This window comes from Strix aluco, chromosome 3 (genome assembly GCF_031877795.1).
Source record: "Strix aluco isolate bStrAlu1 chromosome 3, bStrAlu1.hap1, whole genome shotgun sequence".
NCBI classification, from domain to species: Eukaryota; Metazoa; Chordata; class Aves; order Strigiformes; family Strigidae; genus Strix; species Strix aluco.
Window position 1 is genome coordinate 86,668,755 of NC_133933.1, and position 22,791 is coordinate 86,691,545.

Here is a 22,791-nt window from a genome sequence, read left to right on the forward strand (position 1 = left end):
TGTTTTAAGAATATTTTGGGCACCATAGGATGGTTTTCCCAGATTTTGTCTTTAATGAAGAAATACTAGTTTATTGTAGAGAAGACGTTACCTTAAATAAGATGCCATATAAATCAATGCACAAAAACTATATAGAATCATTAATTAATTGAATTTTCCTAGTCTGGATTTGTCACATCTTAAAATTTTTCTGGTTTAAATTTTTTTTCCATAGTTAATTAAATTTGTTTAAGCAGATCTTCTAGTACTCTGTTGTTGGATGTAATGCTTTCTGTTTGTTGATGTCATGGGGTTTTCATGGATAGAATGCTCATTTCTATTAATAGAAAATAGTATTAATTTATTTTCTTAAGTTAGGAGCCTACTATTATTCTGAATGTATGTAAATACAGATAGAACTTTGTACTTGTGACTCTCAACTGTCTACTTTTGATAACGTTGATGTTATTAATCCCTACGGTAACAAAGTCGGCAGCATTTCTGGCTTGTGACTGAGGGAGTCCATTGAATTCCAGATTTTCTTCACAAAAAAACAGCTTAAGTAAACTTCTAAAACAAATGGCTGTAGGTTTTGCCAGAAACAGATAGTCACCTGGTTAGAAGTAATGATGGAGAATTGCCGTTCTGAATTGGACTGTGTATTCCTCTAGCTGCATGTGCATAAATCCTACTGGTTTTGAGAGGTGATACATATTTTTTTTGAGGGGAAAAAAAATGAAGGGCCACTCAGAAATACATATTTTATATTTTGATCTATTCACAAGTTGTTTGTTAAATTGATAAACTGCTACTTTTTGCATCTTTTTGCTTGGAGCGATGAAAATACAGTATGTGATTTCAGTTTCATTCACAGGTTCAGTTTCAAGTTTGTGTGGTAATTGGTATTGCAGCTTGCTTGCAGATTAAAATGCTGTAGTGTTTGTTTCAGTTAATTTAATGGAAACAATTTCATTCTGGTTTTGCACTGCTGGATAAGAATTTCTGAGTAATATGACTGTGTGCTTCATGGCTTAGATTCTGTGAGTGTGGTGCTTAGAAGTTTTCTGTGAAATGTCTTAAATAAAGTAACCAAAATGCAAAACTAACTTAAGCTTAAATTAGGCCCAGGATTTCTTAAAAATCAGGTGTTTATAGCAGAGCAGGGCAGAATATATTTCTACCATGTTTGTATTTGTGTTTCATTTTGATACTCTGTTTTGAAAATGCATATACTGCATTTAAATATTTGGCAGCTATAACTGGAGACTCATACAGGAAACAAAACTGTGGAACAAAACTTAACTGGAAACAAAAATGTATTGTTTCTGTTTAGGGAATAAACCCTTCCCCCCCCCCCCCCCCCCCTTTTTTTCCCCCCTGTTTTATTTAAACAAGTTTTCCCTTCAGTTTCTGAAACCAGGCATAGAAATGAAAAACTAGCTATCATCCAGCTTCAGCGTGTTGTGCATTTTGTGGTAGCAGTGCATTGAGTTGGCCCTGCTTGCTTTGGTGCCGTGGAAAAGGAGGCTCAGCGGCAGTGATGTAAAAGGTAGTCGGGTGTGAGCAGTGCTGTGGGCAGCGTGAGGGTCCTCCTGCAAGGCGGTGGCAGGTGCAGGACAGTTTTAAATAGTGGCGAATTGCAGAGTCTGCTTTCCCAGTGTCTTGTGCCGCGTGTTACCAGCCTGCAAGGTTATGCTTCATCCTTCAGATTCACTCACATGCGTGGTTTGGAGTGTGCGAACAGTCACACTGGTGTCCTTCAAAGCTAAGGAGGTCACGTACATGCCTTGCCAGGTGGCCGCCTCGGCAGCAAGAAGTCTTAGCTAGTGGAGGTTGCTCCTGCAGGGTAGTCGTGTCTCCTGCTCCACGGCGGGAGAGGGCTGAGGCTCAAGTGCAAGCTTGTATTCACGCAAAAAGCATGTGTGTGTGCTTCCAGTAACGTTTTAAAGGTGGAAGTCTGCGATGCTCTCCAGGTGGCGGAGTATGGCTGCGCTGAGCAGTTTGGATCCCGTTCTGGGCCTAAAGATGATTTGTTGTGTTTTCTTAAGTGGCAGGGAAAAGAGGAAAAAGCTGTTTGCCTGGCATGGTCTGTTGCCTTGGGCCAGGCTCCTCACCGGAAGAGGCTGGGAGACAGCTGTGTGTTGATAAGTAAGTGGTATGTGTGAGAGGGAAGTCCCAGGCGGAGTTGGCATTCTTGTTTCACTTGGATAAAGGTAACAGCAATGCCTTTTCTGTTTTATGCCAGATACTTGGGCTGACACACTTGGTACTTCCCCTAAAGAAATGTAACTTAAGTAAGATTTTTTTTATTTTCTTTAAATTAGACTGCCTTTAAGGACTTTTTTGAAAACAAAACCTGAAATCGAAATGTAATTCATGCTGTTGTTCAGGTCACAAAGGACATAAAGTATAACAGTGAAAATTAACTCTACTATTGATAACTTATCTTTTGGTTTTTTTAAGTGTAGCATTTTATTTCATGTTACAGTGATATTTTCAGTGTAACTGTCACCCTTTAAAATATTAGTTGGCTTAATTTTTTAAATTCATTTTGTGTATTCAGCCATTAAAAACATAAACTAATTTTAAATAAATGAAAAATGACTTGTGAGGAACAAGTAGTATAAAACTGACAATACTTAATCATATTTCTCACTTAAAAATCAATCTTGCGTTTTTTTCCTATTGCTTTTCTGTTTCTTCCTAAAAAAGCAGCTAAAGTGAAGACACTTAATTTTCATATCAGAATGTGGCACTGTAACAACAATTCATCTTAGGTCTGGATTTCTTTCTGTTATAACAACTGGTTGGCATGGTGCATCATTAAAATTCAAATAGCATTGTGTGGAAATTTCTTCAGAAATGCAGTATAAACATGGATATATGTAATCCATGGGCTGCTTATATCCTTAGATGAGGGCTGCTAGGTTTTTTCTTGAAAGTGCAGGAGTCATTTGAAGGTAAAATAATCAGCTTAAACATGTAAGGGAGGGTTATATAGGTTTCCTAATTAATGCATCTTGGAAAATAAACAAAAGCAAAATGCTTGTCATTTGGTACTAATGTGGTGGAATAGTGTGGCAGCAGGATCCCTGCTTTTCACTCGGCCTCTCATAAAGATTCAACTTCACTTCAGCTGTAAAAATGTGCAAATTACATTACTACTACATGACTGACTTTTGTAATTACATTAAGCGATTGAGATAAATCCCAGTGCTGGGTTCCCAAAAGAATGCTTGCAGCTGTGTGATTTTCGCATCTGATCCTATGGTTTGTTGTACCCAGCAATGCCTGCTTCCCCCCCCGCCCCCCCCTTTTTTTTTTTTTAGAGGAGTCTGTTTGGTTAAGAGGTCATGTTGAGCACAAGATGGAAGAATAAAGCAAGATTGCTTTCTAGGGTGTACCACCCAGAAATTTGTTTTGTGGAAAAGGTTAGCAGGCCATGATGATTTTCACAGAAAGGCAGGTGCAGTATTGTCCGTGTGGCACACTTGTGAGCTTCACATGGACATAATGCACATGTAGTACACAGAAACCATGCTGAGACATTGCGCTCTGTGTGTCTGCTCATTTGCTGGAGAAAATAAATGGTTTTGCAGTCTTAAAAATGAATATTATGTGTATTTTCCTTTACAAAAGCCAAATTAGACGTCGGTGGAGACATAAGATTGCATACTCAGTTTTTTTATAGAGCAGTTAAATAAATTGGTTTATGTGGCAATAGAGTGGGAAGGAAGAATATTTATTCTCAACTTTTGTAGTTAAATTTATTGTTGGGAAGGTCAGTCAGAGGAATGAGATTTTGCTAGTAAGTTCAGCTGTCCAGATTTGCCAATAGGTGAAAGTTAGAAACTTGATTTCTATTTTAATGGATATAACTGATGTAAAACAAAGATTAAAAATCTAGAGTTTTACAATACAAGTAATAGGTGTTAACTTGTATGGAAAAACAAATAGTATGATGAATACCTTTTCGGATTTGCATTTGTCTGTGGATATTATCATCCTTGATAAAGGATCATACTGAAAAAAATAACTGTATTCTTTCATAATTGATTTTTACTCCATGCAGTTTTGAAGTGATATAATCCATTCCATCTACTTAAAAAGAAAATTGACTAGCCAAATAAAACAGAGTATGTTGATTCACCAAATCTAAGGTACACTTCAGCAAAAAGACATTTATGTTGTTGGTCATAAATTTTCTTTCAAGTTTACTTACTTGATAGGGGCTGCTGTTAATTATAAACATTGCACAGAAATGAAAACTGAATCATTGGCAAAAAATTTTTTAGACATTCTGTTATTTTTATCAATGGTTTCTTCCCTTTCCTGTCCACATATTTGCTTGCGAGGTGTAGCACAAGTCATCTGAGTGTAGAGAATCAAAAATGGTGCTTGAATAGCTTGCTTTCACACTGTGCAGACAGGTTTTTTAGTTTATAACATTCTGGCAGAATCAGAGAAATAAAATTGCAGTTTGTAGTCTTTAATTTGGTAGGATTATAAGACTGCAAGGGAAACTGGGCTTTTAAAATGTAAAGCTAGTGACCATTTCAGAAGAGAACCATGCTGTTTTTCTAAGGGTTAGATTCTCATTGTTGTACAGTGTTGAAAAAAAATTTAAATTTTTTAAATAAAAAAGGAGTGCCAGACAATTTAGTAGCATTTCATAATACAGCATGATGAGAACTTGGTAAAAGAAAGGCAATCTATTAACCTTGCTTTTACTGTGAAGACCTTCAGCTGAAGTACCAGAGTTGTATTCAATAGAAAAGGCCTGACCTTGGAATAAAAGAGCATATTCTTGGAACCCTCATTTTTAATTAAAAAAAAAGTTGCATTGAAAAGATGAGCAAAAATGCTTACTCCCCTGGCTGAAAGAAAAATTGGATGTCATTTAGCTTTTTGCTTGCATACCATCTGCACCCCCAGGCACAGCTCAGTTTCAGCAAGGGCAGTACAGAAGTCCATGTGCACTGCAAATGTTTGAAATACTGGCCAAATTGATAGAGAACCTGCAATAAGTTTTCTGAATGTCTTTTGCAAGTGGATATGTCAGCACCGTGTGTGTTCGTACACCTGGTCCATCGACTTGCTCTGATTCATGGACTGAATCATTGTCTATGTTAACGTTGAGCTTAGGAATCGCAGTCACATACCCATGAGGCCAGTAGTGTGCAGCTGTGGGATAAAACAATGTTCCCTGCCTCCAGAGAGCTTACGAGACAAGACTGCAGGTGAGCAAAAGTAGGTTAAAAAAAAAAGCTGAAGAACAGAGTGGCAAGAAAAGGGTGCATTGCTGCAAGAGGTATAGCAGAGGAGCAATTTCAGACTGCTGTCCTCTTTCCTGTGGGTCTGGTGGGAAGGGGGTTTGCTAGTGTGGGGGAGAGCAGGGTGATGTTGGGAAGCTTTGCCGGGCACGAAGGCTGTGCCTTTGCACAAATGCAGCTGTCTGAGAGCTGAAGGAGTGAGCACTGGAGGTGGACGTCATGGTGGGACCAGAGGCAGAAGCTGACCTGGTGCCTAGGAAGAGGTGGTCAGTAGGGTGTGACGAGTTGGATGGAGAGCTGGGCAGTGGGTCTTGGCAGAGTGCTCTGGTAGGGTGTCTCTGCAACTGTCAAAGGAAAAGGAGGTTGTTGTGATCAAGGCACAACCTGGGTGAGAATTTTCCCTGTGTGACTGGGTTAGAAAGGCCAGCTCTACAACAAAACGGCAGGAGTCTGACAAAGGCATAGTCTGAATGTGTGAGCCCCAAAACAGTCAGTCAGATACGCTGTCCCTGATGTGGAGGGACAGGCCTGGCTGTCCTGTCCACAGTGCCTGAGAGGGGCAAAGAGGTTGAGGGTCACCATGTCAACTCTCTTAAAAGATGTAGTAGTGAATTACAGACAGAAATCAATCTATGAATTTACTTACTTTTGTGCTTTTCACCTTGCTCTCATTAACATTAACAATGTCCTTTGTAACAGGTATTACTTACTGCATGTGCAAGGATGGCTTGGACTACTTCTTTTATCCTGTTTGGCCAGGAGCCAAAGACCCTTGTGGGCAGTAGCAGATGACAGCCATTTCGATGGAGCCCTTCTGCTGGGGTCCTTGTTGTGTCTATACTGACTTAAAAGTCACTTTTCATATCCAAAAGCATGCCTGTTAAAACATTACAGTGTTGCAAGATTGAGTCGGCAAGAGTCCATGAAACAGTTCAGTGCAAATTCACTTTAAAAAATTACATATTAGCTTTTTGATTAATAACATGCTTGTAGCCTTGGGATAATCTTGCAGAAGGACCCTCCAGCTCCAATCTGTAGAAGTATTAGCTATCACAGTCATTACCAGCATCTTCTGTTAAGACTGACCAACTCTTCACATGTCAACTAAACATTCAGCTTCAGGCCTGTCTGTCATTTATCACTGAGCTGGGGACACTGAGCAGAGTTAAATTAAACACTGCCGTCCCTCCTCTGGGTCTGTGTATGTCCTTAAAAATATCTGCATGGAATAAGCAAGGCAGCAGATAATGCTTGCAATGGCAAAGCAAAGCTTTTCTTCAAGACTTCTTCACAGCTACAAAAAACCTAGTAAAATGTCACACGGATTGTCTTTGTAAAATTATTAAAAAATCAAGAGGCAGTAATTAAAGCCTTCTGAATGAAAGGCGCTTCCTAGACTTCAGTAACAACATACAGGCCTTTTCTTAATTTACACTACTTCTCCTTATCCCTATACTAATTATCCAGCTTTGTGGCAATCGGATGTCTGGTTCTCATTTATTGTGTTTTATAATTGTATATTCATCCAGCTCTTATCACAAAGCTGGATGCTTTGCCTTTTGTTTTCCCTCCCTTAAATAATTTATATGTAAGGTTCAGTAAATGGAACCTTGTTACTTGTGTGAAGCTGCCATTTAACCATGAAGTGAAATGCTTTTATCGAGTTTGCCCTGCAGATATGGTCCGCTGTGGCAGTGCTGTCCATATTTGGTGGCTGTGCAAGGAGAGCCAGGTGGTGCTGCAAAGCATAGCACAGTGAAGCGTGGACAGATCTAGGTTTGACATTTGTCATCCTGTACTGCTAAAGGGAAGAGAAAAATCTGCTTTTCCATATGCTTATGCTTTAATTTTTGCCTGCAGTTTTGTCCAGATGGCCTTGTGAACATTGTTTACTTTAAGATGCTGTCCCAGATGTTTTTGAATGCCAATGGATAAATGCAACAACTGTGGTATACTAATACACAAATTATTTACACAATTTTGGCTTTTTTTTTTTCCGTTTTTTTTTTCTTTTTAACCCTCTCTTCTCCCCAGCACTACTCTGTATGGCACACTTTTCTGAGGGGAAGAAGTCTCCACTTATATTACTAATTTTCTGAGAGTGAGCAGTGCCTTTGAGTTGCAGAAACTTGGAGCTCCCATCCTCCTCCTGTGATGCTTTTGGAGCTCTGCGTGGGTGAATGAGTCTCAGACACTGTAGCGTGCTCCTTGTAAGCATGTCAGTTAAGAGTTGTTGCTGTGTGTAGCCCATAAAACAGTGACTGTTTCAGGGTGTGAGCAGCTCCCAAGCTGCATTCATTGCATTCAAAAATACTTTTTCAAGGAGAACTTGTTCTCTTACTTTGCCCTTGTACTGTCTTGATTTTCCACACGAGTGGAGAGTATTTTAAAGCTGTGTAAGCAGTATTACCAAGAACATTTAAAAATGTTTTTGAACAGCAAAACACCTCTAACTGCATTTTGACAAATTCAGATACAATTTTGAAAAATAATTATGCCTTGATGGCACTATAGAGTGCAGACAGACTGCATCAGAAGCTTGTTGCCAGATACAATAGATATTTTAATGACCTCTTTTTTATTTAATTATATTTTTTCATCTTCTAAACAAGAAGCTACCTAGGAGTGTACATAAAAGAACCTTTTGGCATGAGCATTTCATTAATGTAAATAGGTCTGTTAGTTATTTCTCAAGAACACTTTAATGAGACTTCAATGTGAAACTCATTAGAACAAATATATGAATTCATATGTCAAGACAGAGATTGCAGCATCACAGTTCTTGGCATCTATTAAGTCCATAACTCGCTTACATTGACATGCATTGTTAATCAATATTTAAGACACTGCAGATGTCAGTAATGCTCATATTTAGTCCTGCAACCATGACAGTATGAAAGTTGCTAGTAGAATTGGAGGCTAAATATTGTTATCTCAAGTCTTTCCATTACCTCTAGGCTACAAGTTAATGACTGTCTAACTTTGCTGTCCCTCATCTATTTAAATAATAAGGAAAACAGGGAAATATGTGGACGTTATACTGGTAGCATATTCCATTGCAGTTTTATCTAATTTTTGTTTTTTGAAATTATAACACTAGCACTGTATGTATTTGGGTTGTGTTAGCAATTCCTCAGGCTGTGACAAAGGGAGGTGAGTTGAGGAGCAAATGTAGCATTTGGGGGAACTGATAACAACTCCTATTCAGCCACTGACTGAGTTATATGAGGTAATTCAAACAGAGCGCAATAACCGATAAAGACTTTCAGCATTCAGGTGGTAACTTTTGGTTACCTCTCTTCAAATGCACCAAAAAACAGTCTTTGTGTGGTGTCTCTAGTGTGCCTAATGAACATACATCTTAACTGCCTCTTGTTAATAAACTAACAGAGCCCATTTTACTTTATTTATTGCTTGGGTAATTGGAGAAGTTACGGTCTTACAGAATGGTTATTGTTGAATATATGTAGTTGTTGGGGGGATTTTGTTTCCCCAGGGGTTTAACTGCTGATGTATCTTTTTTTTTTTTAAAAAAGATTACGTAAAGCAGTTTAGAGTACCATCAAGGTATCTTTCCACATATGCTAAAAATTACAAATGTAACCCATGGAAGGACTGAAATGATTAAACTATGCAATTATATAGTAATGTTAATCTATAGTTTAATTATAGGTTCATCAAAAATCATACGACTCCGTGAAGAAAACAGTGAAACAAGTGAAATACTGAAAGGAAAAAGTTCTGGTAATGGTGCATCAGTTCCAGTTAAAGGAATAAATAATTTAGGAAATACGTGCTTTTTTAATGCTGTCATGCAGGTAAGATGGAAAGATCATACAGACTTCTCTAATAGATTTCAGAAATACTTAATCTGTATAAACTGTGGGCTGCAGAAAAGGTTCTGACCGTTACCAGTCTTTATTCTGCTTTCTGAAGATCCTTTTCAAATTCTTTTTATTCCTTGCTATCCAAGCAGTATTTCCTCTAATAACAGAAAAGAATTCCTGGATCAGTAGCATTTTTCACAGTAATGAGACAAATGAAAATGTCAAGTGTTTTACACACTGCATATGTGTGTGGGTTGTACTCTAGCATATGGTTTTATTTGTAGTTCAGCATTAAGCAGTCATGAGTAATGCACAGTATTTACCATACTGGTGGGTGTGAAAAGTGGTACTTTATGTATAATGTAAATGTCTGCCCAGTGCATTGTGATGATTTATAACTGCATCTATCGTAGAGGTTTAAAAAGTACTTTTATTGGTTATGGGTTTTTTTTCTGATCAGAATAGGAGGAATGAGCTATACTAATACACTTTTATTGATGTTGAGTGTACAACTAACCCAACATCCTCAAAAAAAGCAGCAGCTTTAGCAGGTTTTATATTGGACCATCCTCTTGCTTGTCAGTTGATCAGACATCTGTATGTCTGCAGACAGGAGTGAACAAATGAGAGAAAACTGCGACAAAGGTGTTCTGAACTGGCATTCTTTACCTTGTGTTTATGGTGGTGATTACAAAATGCAGCAAACAAATAGTAAATTTGTAAGGAGTAGAATTACTGCAAATTGTTCTCTGTCCATACTTAGGGCATTGTAGAAACCTAAGTGATCTTCAGTCAAAGTTAACCAAAAATAAAGCAACAAAGCTGAGATATCTTAAGTTGGTTTCTCTCTTAAATTCAGAGAGGTTAATGCTTTTCAGTGTGCCAAAGCCTTTGTGCTTCTTGGGACACAATGAGAGGGACTGCAGAGTTTAAAAGAAACAAATGATTTCTGATACTAATGTCTCACCATGAAAAAAAAAACCCAACAAACTAACAAATCTTGTTGTTCAACAAAAATAACAAAGTTATTACTAGAAAACTATTTTGGAATTACAGGAACAGAATTAGATAGCATTTTAGAGACAGTCTAAGATCAATGATCTTGGCACTTACAAGAGTGATACCCGTTTCTTCTAGTGGTCCAATTTAAACCTCAGTTGTACATTATGAAATATATCTGGTTTTGTCTATCCTTGAAGCTAGAATTTATGACTAAAGAAAAATGTATAGTTGAAAGATCAGTGTGTGTGTCTTGGATTTATTTTTTTTTTCTTTAAGAACTTGGCACAGACTCATGTACTAAATGAACTGATGTATGAGATGAAGGAGAAAGGAACAAAGTTAAAAATCTGTCATACTTCAGACTCCCAACTGGTAAGTATGCAGTGAGAAATACAAATTTGGGGAAATGTGGGAAGAAGCTGGAGGATGGGACATCGCATCTCTGTTAAAGACATGCTCTTACTCTCCTTTTCTTTTGCCTTTTAATTGTTTAGCCAGTTTATGATATCTGTGAACTCACTCCTTTCACAAAACTAATTATTCAGCCCTAGAGGAGGAGGAATAATCTCATTATTTCATATTTTGTGACACTGAAGAAGCAAACAATGCCTGACCTTAAGAAAGAGTGACTGACTTATTTTTGTTTCCCTTTTCATTTCTTCAGTATGAATGTATGATACAGGAAATAGTGTATTTGGCTTAGAAAGTGTTCACGAAATATTTTATTCCAGTCTGTCCCAGCCCTTCATTAATAAGGCTTGTAGAATTTATCACATGCTTCACAGGCCAGAGGATTAAACTGAGAGAAGCAAAATTTCAGGGAGCACCAATTTTCTTGTCCTCAAGCTCATTGCAGGCATATGGGAGAGAGACTCCTGTGCTTATTACCAAAAGAATATGCTGCTGTTCCTGGTCATGTCTTAGAGACTTAGGTTTTCATAATATATTGTTGGCAGTAAAGATAATACCCCTTTCTCTCTGCTAGCTAAAGAAAGCAGTTTACAGAGGATTTGGTTGGGTTTTTTTTTCTTTTTTTCTTTTTCTGCTGTTCGCTGGGAGCTTTCTGGTGGCAGTGAGGGTTGAGGGGTGGGATTCTGTTTCAGATACCTCTGAAATTACAAAGTTTTTTGTATGTTGCTGTCAGTGATGTTCATAGCTTCTCCAGGCAAGAACAGTGTGAAATTCACTGCATTGCTGTCTATATTTCCTCCAGTGGCAGTTCTGAGCAGCGATGTGTTTCACTAAGTTATCATGAGCCACAGTGGAGGTCTGGAGCTTGTTTGTGCCCAGAGGCTTAGAAAGCCAGTGGTGTGTTGGCTTATGCTTGATGCGAAACTTGCACAGCCATAAGGTTGAAAGATTTATTTTTTGTTTAATGACAGTGCTTACAATGTAAATTAGATCTTTGGAGCAAAGGCTCTGTTTTCTGGTCTTTGTATGTCAGCACAGAATTAGAGGGCTGCACTAGTCTAACTAATAGTAATGTAGAAGCTCCCAGCTTCAGGCTTGGTAAAGGGCATTTTCCCACCTTTTGATAGTGTATATAATGCAAATACTTTGTACTTGTGTGTATCATAGTGCTTACGTTTTGTGTGGATCTGCTTTCTGGACGAGGCAGTCTCTGTGTTTGTCTGGAAGTTGTAATCTGGTTTTGTGAGAGTCAGGCCAGCTAGTAGGAAGCACTGTGGTGATGTGTGAACCTGGGAGTATGTTAGGGAGAGCTGGCGGTCTGTGACATGTAAGCAGTGCAGGAGTCTCCTGCTCTTAAGGCTGGCTTGGGTGGCTGCTGGCTGGCTCCTTCCAGGCACAGGACCTGCTGGCAGGGATGGATCTCACACCAGGAGGGGCTGTCCCTGCTGCCACTGTGGACCTGTGGCATCTGCTGTTGGCTTCTGCTGTGAACCACTGCTGGTGCCTTCCCAGTGCCTGGTTCCTGGAGAAACAGGGTGTGTTTCTGTGGCTGTTGGATATGTGGAAATTTCAGTGTGCGGCTCACAGGTCAGTGAAGCTGGCCTCCCCTTTCCTGAGGTTGAGCAGACAGAGTGCCACTGAGCTCTGTCTTATGCTGGCCCATGGAGGAGGTCACCCCCGTTGTCTCGCCAACTGAATTTCAGTGCACCTGGGAGTAAGAGTAAAGCAGGTGTAATGCAAGAGGTAGTCTGTTTTTGTGAGAATCAGGCTGGGTCATTGACATGCCTGTTTCCAAAACAATTGCCTACCAACCAGTTTGCTCAACAAGAATTGTTTGGGTTTGCAACTATTACTGCTTGAATAATAAGCTTTCTCTTAAACTATTTCAGTCATGTAGGTGACATCAACATTTAAAAAAACCCCAAACCAAACCACTCTAAGACTGAAAGTGACATTGTTGTTCGTCATAAATGTTACTAACTTGAAATAAGTCTTAGGTGTCATTAACTTTGAAATCTGATGTGCAATTTACCTTTGCTTTGAAGGATCCTTTGGTGGTAAACCTCTCCAGCCCAGGACCTTTGACTTCAGCGATGTTCTTGTTCCTTCACAGCATGAGGGAGGCTGGAAAAGGTCCACTTTCCCCCAAAGTGCTGTTCAGCCAGCTTTGTCAAAAGTATGTACTGTCAGTATCTTTAATTTATTTATTTTTATTTTTCACTGATATGTTTCTAAATGTGCCACCTCTGTTGTCCTTTCTAAGGTGCTATTAGATTTTTACCAGGCAGTCCAGAAAATGTCTTTTTCATGTTTTCAAGTTGCAGGGCTCCTTGTTGCACTGTGGGGCTGTACCTGCTCTTCATGAAATGTATGGCCCAGTCCATAACCACTTTCAGTGGGCTTTGAAGGGGCAGAAGAGGGCATGATAAAACTGAAGAAAATGGAATTACCTTTCAGGTTTTGTTGTATATTAGCATAAAGCTGTGCTAATACTGCAGAGTGTATGTAGGTATTTTGAAAAAAAGGGTAAGCTTTTAAATGGGAAACCTCTGCCATGATGTCTGACCTTGGCATCAATTCAAAAGTAAAAAGGGTCTAACAAGTAAGGACTTGAAGCAGTACTGAAATGGCATATGGCTCCAGATTGCAAAGAGCTTACAAGCCCTAAAGAAACTCCCGTTTCTTGGCATGGAAAATGTTTACAGTGGTGCTTTGTAGGTGCCTTCAATTATGATGCAAACAATCATGCTTTTTAAAACACCTGTGGAAGACCTATTTAAATGCTGATACAGATATTTAAATACTGACTTTGCAAGTAAAAGAATCTGTAGAGGCAGGGTAACTGGAGGATGATATAGCTGAATCTCACATTAAATCTCACATGCATCAGTAATGCATGTTAATTCATTTGCTACAGTATTATTTTAAGGCATTTTAAGCATTCTGCAGCAAGAGAGTTAGGAGGAAAGTTGCAGCCTCCTACCATGGCATTCCAGGGCAACCTCACTGTGCAAGCATGGGTTTAAGATATGAAAACAAAAGCTTTTAGACTGGAGCGGAGACAATTTAATTCTGATAAAGAAATTCATTATTACTTTTTCTTTATCCTCAAAATTAAACTTCAGAAACTTAATGTTATTTTTTTTTCTATTGTACTTGACTTCCTTTTGATTCTTTTTGAGCTGTAAAAGGAGATGTGTATAAAGTGTCCTTACAGTGATTTTGAGTCAAAGAGCAGTGTTCTCTGTTTAGCATTATTGACCTGGAAGAAAAATATATAGGGAAGAAAAATATGTTGTTTCGTCACTCCTCCTCCTGTTTCAGGGCTGACTCAAAAATGTGATTATACGAACAAAATTTGGCCAAGAAATGGAAAGGAAATGATTAAATAAGAATAGTAGTTTTTTCTCGGTAAGTATTAAGGATAGAAGGGAAAAGATGACGTAAAACATGTTTTGAAGCCCACCTTAGCAAACTCATTGTAAAATAATCCTGATGCAGTGCACTTCAGATGGCATTGTATTTTTGTGGTGATAGCTATTTTGTATCTCCTCTGTTTGTGTGTGTTTGTGTAGTCATAAAGTGATGGCTACACAATACACCAGTATTAAATCTCAGATATTTTTGTTGTTGTTGCTTTTTGATCTTTTGAGGTGGGCACAGACTTTAACTACCAGCTAAAATTGAAACTTATTTTAATGTGGGCAGCAGACTTTTGCTGTTTAGCCATGTATCTGTCAGCTTCTGCCATCTCTTGCCTTCATCCCTACTTCTTTTTCTAACTCCTTACTTACTTAACTTGTAGAACACAACTTAGGTATAAATTCTTTACTAGCTCTCATATCAAAACCACAAGTGTCAGCCACATCCTGTTAGCAAGAAATTAGGTGTTAAAGGGCAGTAAGGGGCTGCACAGGTATGACAAAAGGTTTTGGTCTTTTCATTACTTTGTTATTGATGGTGACATAATCAAGACAGAAGAAAGGGAGAATTTCAGCAAATTAAGCAGTCTGCAGTGGTGGAAGTAGGAGAACGGAAAATCTTTATCTTTGGAAACGGAATGCATTTACTATATATTAACTTAAACAGTATGAATGCAGTGTTCTGGCACGCTGTTTCTACAAAGCCTTTTTTCATCTTTTCAAGTTGGCTTTCTACTCTTTAGCAAAGCTGAAATGAAAGAGACAACATGGCAAGATTGCAGGAGTCCCAGCTAGGAAGAAGTCTGTGTTGCTGCAGCATGCTCCATAAACTGCTTTTTGAATCCTGCCAAGAAGTCATAACAAAGTAATCTTAGAGGCATGTGCTACTTGTGGCCTTCACATGCGTTAGCACAAACTGGTTTTACTTAACGGGTAAAGCGCAAACAGCATCTTTCCTAAAGACATGATAGGATGAATGTGTAAAAGGAAGAAAACACTGAAAAAAAAATGTTCCTATTTCAGAGACGTATGTCAGAGAAAGAAGTGTCAGTTAACTACTGGGGAGAAGGACATGAGGAAGGACTTCTAATAATAAGTTTTGGTTTTATATATTTTACATAACAGTCTGCTGACTCCAGTTGCAGCCTTGTTTCCTCGTTTTGTTTTGGGTTTGTTTTTTTTTCATTTGTTCTTTCCCTATCACAGACATTGCTGTCTCAGTCCTGGTCTACAGCGTATGACCATACCTTTCTTCAGTAAAGAATTTATGAAGCAGATTGTACAGATAGCATAGGATGTACTTGTCTGTGATACCAAGAGTTGGACTCAGTGACCCAGGAATTGTCTTCCCATCCTTTACCATAACATTGTTTTGAGTAGTTGCTTGTAGCTTGCAAAACAGGGACATGCACACTGAGTGGTCGTGCAGAATATAGACTTTTTACTTAATAGTATAGTCACTTCCAGATCTTACTAGGCTTCTTAGAAACATGAATGGTTGAAATGCTGAAGCTGTCAGCAGGTGACGGTATGCTGCTGTTCTTTATATACTTAGATCTATCTACTTGTCAGGACTGTCTAGCCCAAAAATAACACAACAGTTTCCTAATAACATTTTTCTCATGTGTAGCAGAAGGCTAATCCTTTAAAAAATGGTTACTTTTCCCTGATGATGCAATTGCAATTGGATTGTATATCTAAAAATACATAAAAAATTTAATTAATTTGGTATTGATGAGTTTGGGTGTCTTGTTTTTTAATCTCCTAGCTGAATGGTGACATGTTTTAATGTTGGATCAGTTGATGCAAGATATAGTAAAGGTAGCTGTATAATTTAACACCTGACACTTGCCTTCATTTCCAGTTCAATGCTGGAATAAATAACACTTCTGATTTGATGTCCAGAGTTGCTTTTTTTGGTGTCATTGTAGGACTTCAGGACTCCACCTGCTTCAGGTGTTGCAGTATGCAAGAGTTTGAATGCTCATATTTGAACTGGGCATCCTTACTCAAAAATTGAAAAGTGCTCAGTGAAATGAGACGTAAGGAGGCAGGAAGGAAGGAAGAGCTGAAAAGGAGCGGGCAAAGGCACATAGGAATGTGGTCAGGTGAGGGCAGAGCCTGTAAAGAAAGGGAGCAGGCGCTGCCTTGTTCAGCTGCAGCTCTGTCATGGCACCGGGTGGGATCCCAAAACCTGCAAGTGAGAAACTCTGCAAGTGGATGCACGTTTGCTGCTCAACTCAGTAAGAGAACTGGGACACAGTCCTTCAACTGCAAATTGCTTCTTTGAGAGTCTAGGGAGATCACGGTGTGAAGTTCATCGTCTCGGGTGTTTGTGGTGCTTTTTTTTATTAAATAACAAAATAAAAAAATGGTAGAGTGTAAATTTTATCAAGTGGTGGGGTAGCCAGGTTGAAGAAGGGGAGAAGAAGAAAAGAAATGGATGAATCTTTCTATAGCAACTGTTTAGCGTCTGGTACTAATTCATCCACTGTTAATTTTGTTAGTGTTGCAGCTGTCAGATGTTTTGCAAGGACAGATTGTGAGCATAGCTACAGGGCCCTTCTGTTGGTTTTCCACTATGCTGAATATCAGGACTGCAGACTTCTGACTTATCTGGAGACTTAGTGACTAATGCAAGAGTGATGTATTAAGAGGACATAAATTTTATTTCCTTTATTTGTTATGATTGACTAATTTTATTGGTGGAAGAAAGCTTAGATTTGTGTAACAACTAAATGTTGCAGCACACAAGTGATGAGTCCAGAAAGTAGTTACATTATTTAGCTGCTTCAAACCTCCACCAAAAAATTATTTATAGGGGTATTACATTGCTATGTTAACACGCAGGAAAAAAGACTTGCCTAACAAAGATATTAGTGGTGGTCACAAAACATACATAAGTCTTCCCTCCCCAAGGAGTATTCATCCTTTCTTCTGAGGTGCAGAAAGCAGAACGCAAGACAGGGGTGGGACTGAGAGAATGGAGGTCATGTGCAGTTAGGACTATTGATTAGTTTTGGAGGGAAACCTAAGCAATGCTTGGAGCATTCTGCATTTATCACTTCTGAGAAGAAATGCTAAGCAAAACTGAGGTAATGTTGTACTAGATTTAAGGGGTGAAAGAAACAGCGTTTTTCTCATTAATTAGGAGTCTTTTTGAGCCTTTTCTTTTAAAATAATATTGCTGTAGAGAAAAATCTCTTAGAAAAGATTTCCAACTTGCTTATTTTTCCCATTTGACTCTTACCATTTAAAGATAATAGCAGCAGAACACACAGTTGATGTTTCCTTGACCAATTGGGAAGAATTATTTTGGGTCCCTGTCGTGCTTCCACAGGCCTTGCTGATGGTGCTGCATCATGTTCAGGAGCTCTCTGACAGAGGAGACTGAATCTTCTCTGTGCAGTAGCAGGAGGTTGCATGTCTTTATTTCAGAGTTTCCTTAATTTTTGGAACAAGTTAATGAAGCTGGATGGATGAGGTTTATGAGTGCTAAGTAGATTTAATTGCATATATAAGCAGTGTGGATTGGCAGGAATCATCTGCACTTGTTCCTGAGTTTTGTGTTCACTTCTTTCACTCGGGAGGACGACCTGTGCAGCATTTTGGACAACACAAGTATTTGCAATGTGTGTGGTATTGGTGAGCTACATAAGCATTGCTTGTAGATACAATGAAGGAGAAAATTGATCATTTCATTGGGTGTATTGGAGGTGTATCCTCAGTAGCAGTGTTCATGTTAACCAGAATAGAGCGTTACAAGATAAAGCTGGTTTGGAGCGTTAGAGAGGGGTAACAAAAATACAAAGCCTTCACATCAAGACGGACTTAAATATTGGGAGTTTAGGGAGGAGAGGACATGAAAAGGAGGCATGGCAGCAAGAGAATACAATAACTGATAGAAGATAAATTGGCTGTGCTTATTTAATTGCCCTCATAAGAGTTCAAGGAGCTGTCTGTGAAACTGAAAGGCAACAGATTTAAAGCTAGGGGGAAAAAAAAGGGTTTTTTTCAACATTTTATAGAGCTAACCTGTGGAACTTCCTGTCACAGAGTGCCATTGAAAATCTTAGCAGGACTTGAAGGAAGAAAGAAGAATTAGATGTCCATATAAAGAGAAGACTTCTTTTGTAGGGATGCAAGATCTCATGCATAAAGGCCTTCACTTGGCTACCAGCTAGTAGGAAGAAATTTCCCCAGACAGATATTTCCATTACTTGGTAAAAAGAGCCATATTTTCCCTCTGATGGTCCAGTGGGTAATGGCTCTGTTGTAGCATGTCAGCTATTATGTCCATTCAGAGCTGCTTCTAAAAAGTGCTTTTCGCTCAAGGTACCAGAGATCTGGTGCATCACAAGAAGGTGATGGTGCCTCATTTTCTCTACTGGGGGAAGGTGAGACAGAAAAAGATGAAAGAAATTGGCCAGCACATCCAAAGGAGAACTAAGTGCTGTCAATCCATGTCAACAAGATACGACAGGCACGTCTGGTGGTGTTAGTTACATGTTGGGGCAAGCCCATGTTTGGTTGGTTTTTTTTCTGTCAAGCACATTGTGGTAGCAGAACTCTTATGTCTGTGGGGCAGGTTTAAGATAAGATTAATCATGGGGATTAATCATGCTGTAGGATTTTGCTCTCTTTTCTGTCATATTGCTGCATATAGCTTGGGATCACTAATGAGAATGATTGCTTTAGGAAGAACAAAACTTTTCATTCTAGCTATTCTGTAATGACAGCGAATAGGTATTTGATAGTGTCACTGGGAAAGGTAAGTCCTGTGAATTGTGGTAACTTTTATAAACTGTCCCTTTGCATGCTTTTTTTGTAACTTTCATTGGTAACTGATCAGTCTTGAGAGATTACCATCTTCATCTGCAGATAAGCAAAATTTCTTCTCTCAGGCTAACATTAAGTAAACATTTTGCTTTGGTTCACTGTAGTGTACTGCAGGGTTGAAGGGGTTCCTCTGCATTTTGCTCTACTGGAAAAAATCAAATAGTATGTTCTGTTTTCTGTTTCCAAGCACTTATTACTGTTTCTAAAGTGTTCCAAGGTATTAGCCTATCTTCTGCTCAAAGGTAGTAATTATTGAAAGGACGATTTTGAAACAATTTTTATTAGAGACAGTAAAGGTATGGCAGTTCGGTGCGGTATGCTTGACTGACTGTAATTGTATCCCAGTTTTGCTTAATTTCCCTCCAATATAAGATAGGAATTAAAAGTATTAATGCTTTTTTTCCTTTTAAAAATTATGTTATTGTGTAGTTTTTGTTAAAAAAACATTCTAGGAAGTAGATTATCATGAGAAGTATTTCTTTAACTGACAGTCAAGCAATTATAACTGGTCTCCAGATGAGTAACGAGAGGCTAGACAAGTACTGTGCGTGTAGATGTCACAGTTGTCCTTCACCACTTATGGCCATTAGCAGGAATTCAACCTGTTCTGTCATTATCCTGCTGACACTGTACAACAGGTTGTATCGCATTGGCACTGGCTTCCATATGTCAGCACATCTGTGAGCGGTCAACTCAACCAACCATCTTCAAGTCCCCCACTTTTGCCAAGGATCTTGCTTGAAGCATATTTTCAAGGAGACAAGAGCACACATCTTTTAGTTGTCAGATTTCTGTGTATCAGCATGGATTAATTCCTTTTTTTTCCCCTAATTCTGGTTTATAAGTGTAGGAAGTTTCCAGTAAAGGCATTGTGTGGTGTGAAATTCCCTTCCTCCCTCCTTTTTCTTTATTGTTGTTTTTTGGTTTTCTTTTGTGGCTTCCCCCTGAAAACAAATGCAGTAATCTCAAATGTGTTTCCATAGAACAACAGATATTTAGAATTAGATACAATGTTACATAGCATGCTGTGTACATGAATGACAGATTATAAATTAAGCAGTGTTAACAATGACATCATCAATCCAAGTAAATGACTCAGACCTTATGTAGCATCTTTACAAGTCACTTTCCCTGCCACTTCACTTTTAATGTGGTAGCTGTTACATTCCCATCGTCCTTGTTGCCGTTAAAATTTAAGCATGTAGATTTATGTGAGGTTAGAAGAGGATTTAGTACAAGCACAGAGAAGCTTAAATAATGTCCTTGTGGATGCACTATGTGCTAGTAGACTGAAAGACTAAGAAATGAAAAACTGCCATGGCTGAGTTCATCTTTTCCTCCTTTAATTTAAGCTAATGTGGAACATACGGGTAAATTATTTTTCCTTGAAATATCATTTAGTACATTATTTTAATCTGAAGTGATTACTGTATGTTCATCAGTGGGAGATTACACTGCAAACCATAAACAGTAACAAAGGTATGTGTGGGGCTTTTTTCTGATTTGCGGTGAAAATCTAGCTCTGTGAGGTATGGCTACAATGAAAAGAACCTCCTGTAACAGTGATGGAGTTTTTGCTTGCTTCTTTGTCAAGTAACTATTAATTTTTCTTCCTTTTTACTATAATGTCTCTTGCAGTGGCCCTGCTTCTGTGGCAAAAAAAAAAATCATTATTAGTACCAGAATCCAGGTTGTGTAAATGAAAGATTTTGTTTTCTCGCTATACGCTGGAGCTATTAATGTGCATACATTGGAGGAGATAGTCTGAATATACTCGTTGATTCTCACCATCCCGGGAAAACAAGAAATTTATCATAAATAAAACTAATGAAAGTACTGTGGCTGACTAACTAGGTTTCTCAGAATTGAACTGATTTTGGTATCTGGGTTAAAAAAATAAAAAAGATTCTTTCAGATTCCTGACCAATCAATGAAAGAAATGAGAAAACTGTTTTAGCAAACTGAAAAGTGAAACTGTGCATGTATATAAACATGTGCATGCAGGTACACGTTGTTTATTTTTTTAATATATATTATATATTATTAATATAAATGGCTTTTATAATTAATTGGAAATAAACCATCTGATTTTAATAGAAGCAAAAAATTGCATTTTAATAATATTAAACCAAAATGTTTAATTTTGAAGAGGAGTATTTCAGGTTTGAATTAATTGATTATTTTTTAAAATTTGAAAGTCATTTTTTAAGTTGAACTGCACATGCAAAAAAAATTTTGTCTTTAAAAGGAATGCTTAAAAAAATCACCCATTCTGCTGATTCCAGATTTTATAGTAAGTGTCCTAGTACAGCAGCATCATTAAATCATTTTTAACTGGGGATATTTTCAACTTTGTGTCGAAAAGTAGCTATGAAGTACAAATGTGAAAGTGTCATATTTGTAAATGTCAACATGTTGTTTTGCATATGCAGGTCCAGATATATTCCACTTAATTTTAGGCACTGACCTTAGATGCCTCGTCACCTTAGATCCTTCTCCAGTTACAGCCCAAAGTGCCTCCAGCGAGCGGTTCAAAACTGAGACCCTTGTGTCACTGTCCTGCCTGTAGCCCAGGGCTGCTGTGCCCTAACTTGGCATCTTGACATCTTGCGCAACTTTGTTTTACTGTTGAGGCACATTGCTTGCCTGATGCATTTTTCTGATTGCCTTTAATTTCTCCTGTCCACAAGCACAAAATTCCAAGGCAAACCTGAGCAGCTTTAGTGTATGAGTGGAAAAGAAACCTTACTTTCAGGAACCCTAGAACAGTTGAAGAGTGTGGCTAGGCAAGTAAGATTGTTGTGCCTGGAGAAAATACTGATGTATTTACAGCTCGATGTACTGGTTAGTCAGAGCATGAAATCTGAGGCTGAAAATGAAAACTGGCTTAACATGCATTTAATAAAACTGAGTAACCAAGTAAGTGGTTGGTTTTTCTGGCTGCTCTGCCAGTTTGATAAAATTCTTGTTTGAGCTCTGCTCAGCCAGTTGTCTCCTGGGGTAGATTTCGGAAGGGGTGCACGCCTGCACATGCTCTCCTCAGTATGCAGTGAGAGTCACAGCTGACATTCAGTGGCATTACTGGAAATGCAAAAAAACACCCTTTCAAATCCCATTTTAGATTAATTGATCCAAGACTGTCATTAAAGATCTAAAGGGTATCTTGTCTGGAAAGACAGGTATGGTTTGGCCAGTAAGTTATAGTTAATGTGAACAGGAATATATTAATAGTGAATTCACAGTCTCATTTGGGGTTGCAAGAAGCTGGAGATCCAAATTGTTTATAAGAAGCCTTCTAGCTCTGGTTATCTTAGTAAGAATAATACCTTATGGCTCTATCCACATATTCATAAGTGTATTTTGTAATTTCTGTGTAATCTATGCCTGTAAAATATGGTATTTAGAGTATATTTAGATGCTGTGAGTAGTAAAAAAAGGAATCTACAGTTTTTGAATAGCTGTGAGTGAGACTACTGAATGGCATCTGAACAGATGCGATGTTACCCCTGTGCAGTTGGCTAAAACATCACTGGTGTAAATGGTAGTGTAGTTTGAAACATGTTTTTCCTCTTTTGGCTTATGAGAGTCATGCAGATGCTGCTGGTGGTCTAGAAAGGCTAAAAAAGAATCACCTTTCCTGTGGAGCCTTCGTTTTTTGTTTGTCCGGCGTAGCAAAGCACACTGGTACAAACTCAGCCAGTGCCAGTGTCCCTTCTGTGCTCTTGGGCTGACCCACAGGCTGGCTTGTCTCTGCTGGTGCTGTGGCTGAATGCCACAGAGGAGAACAGCTCGAAGGACGGTGTAGCCTGAGAGGACAAGGGTGACAACAGATATATATATCCTAAGGCATGTAGACCATTTCCTTCGAGACTTTTAATTTCGAGAGATTAAAAGTTTGGAAGTACACTGAATTTTTTTTTAAAGAAGCTGTTGCAGTCTGGTGATTTAGATCTCTGTTTAACTTGAGTAGTCAGTATATATTATTCTAGAAAGTGGACTTATAGTCTGGGAATTTCAGTCATTCGATATCAGACATCC

At 38.5% G+C, this 22,791-nt stretch overlaps 1 protein-coding gene across 6 annotated transcripts in view; it reads left to right on the top strand.

Annotated features, from left to right (window-relative positions):
• Positions 1-22,791, top strand: part of USP45 (ubiquitin specific peptidase 45) — a 56,134-nt gene that overhangs the window by 14,092 nt on the left and 19,251 nt on the right. For 5 of the 6 annotated variants that reach the window (XM_074819487.1, XM_074819490.1, XM_074819492.1 and 2 more), the window contains exons 6-8: positions 8,925-9,070; positions 10,358-10,453; positions 12,538-12,668. In XM_074819487.1, coding sequence (XP_074675588.1) covers positions 8,925-9,070; positions 10,358-10,453; positions 12,538-12,668 — 373 coding nt within the window. Of the gene's footprint in view, positions 1-8,924; positions 9,071-10,357; positions 10,454-12,537; positions 12,669-22,791 lie in introns of those variants that run through there. The other variant, XM_074819491.1, reaches the window with a different exon arrangement.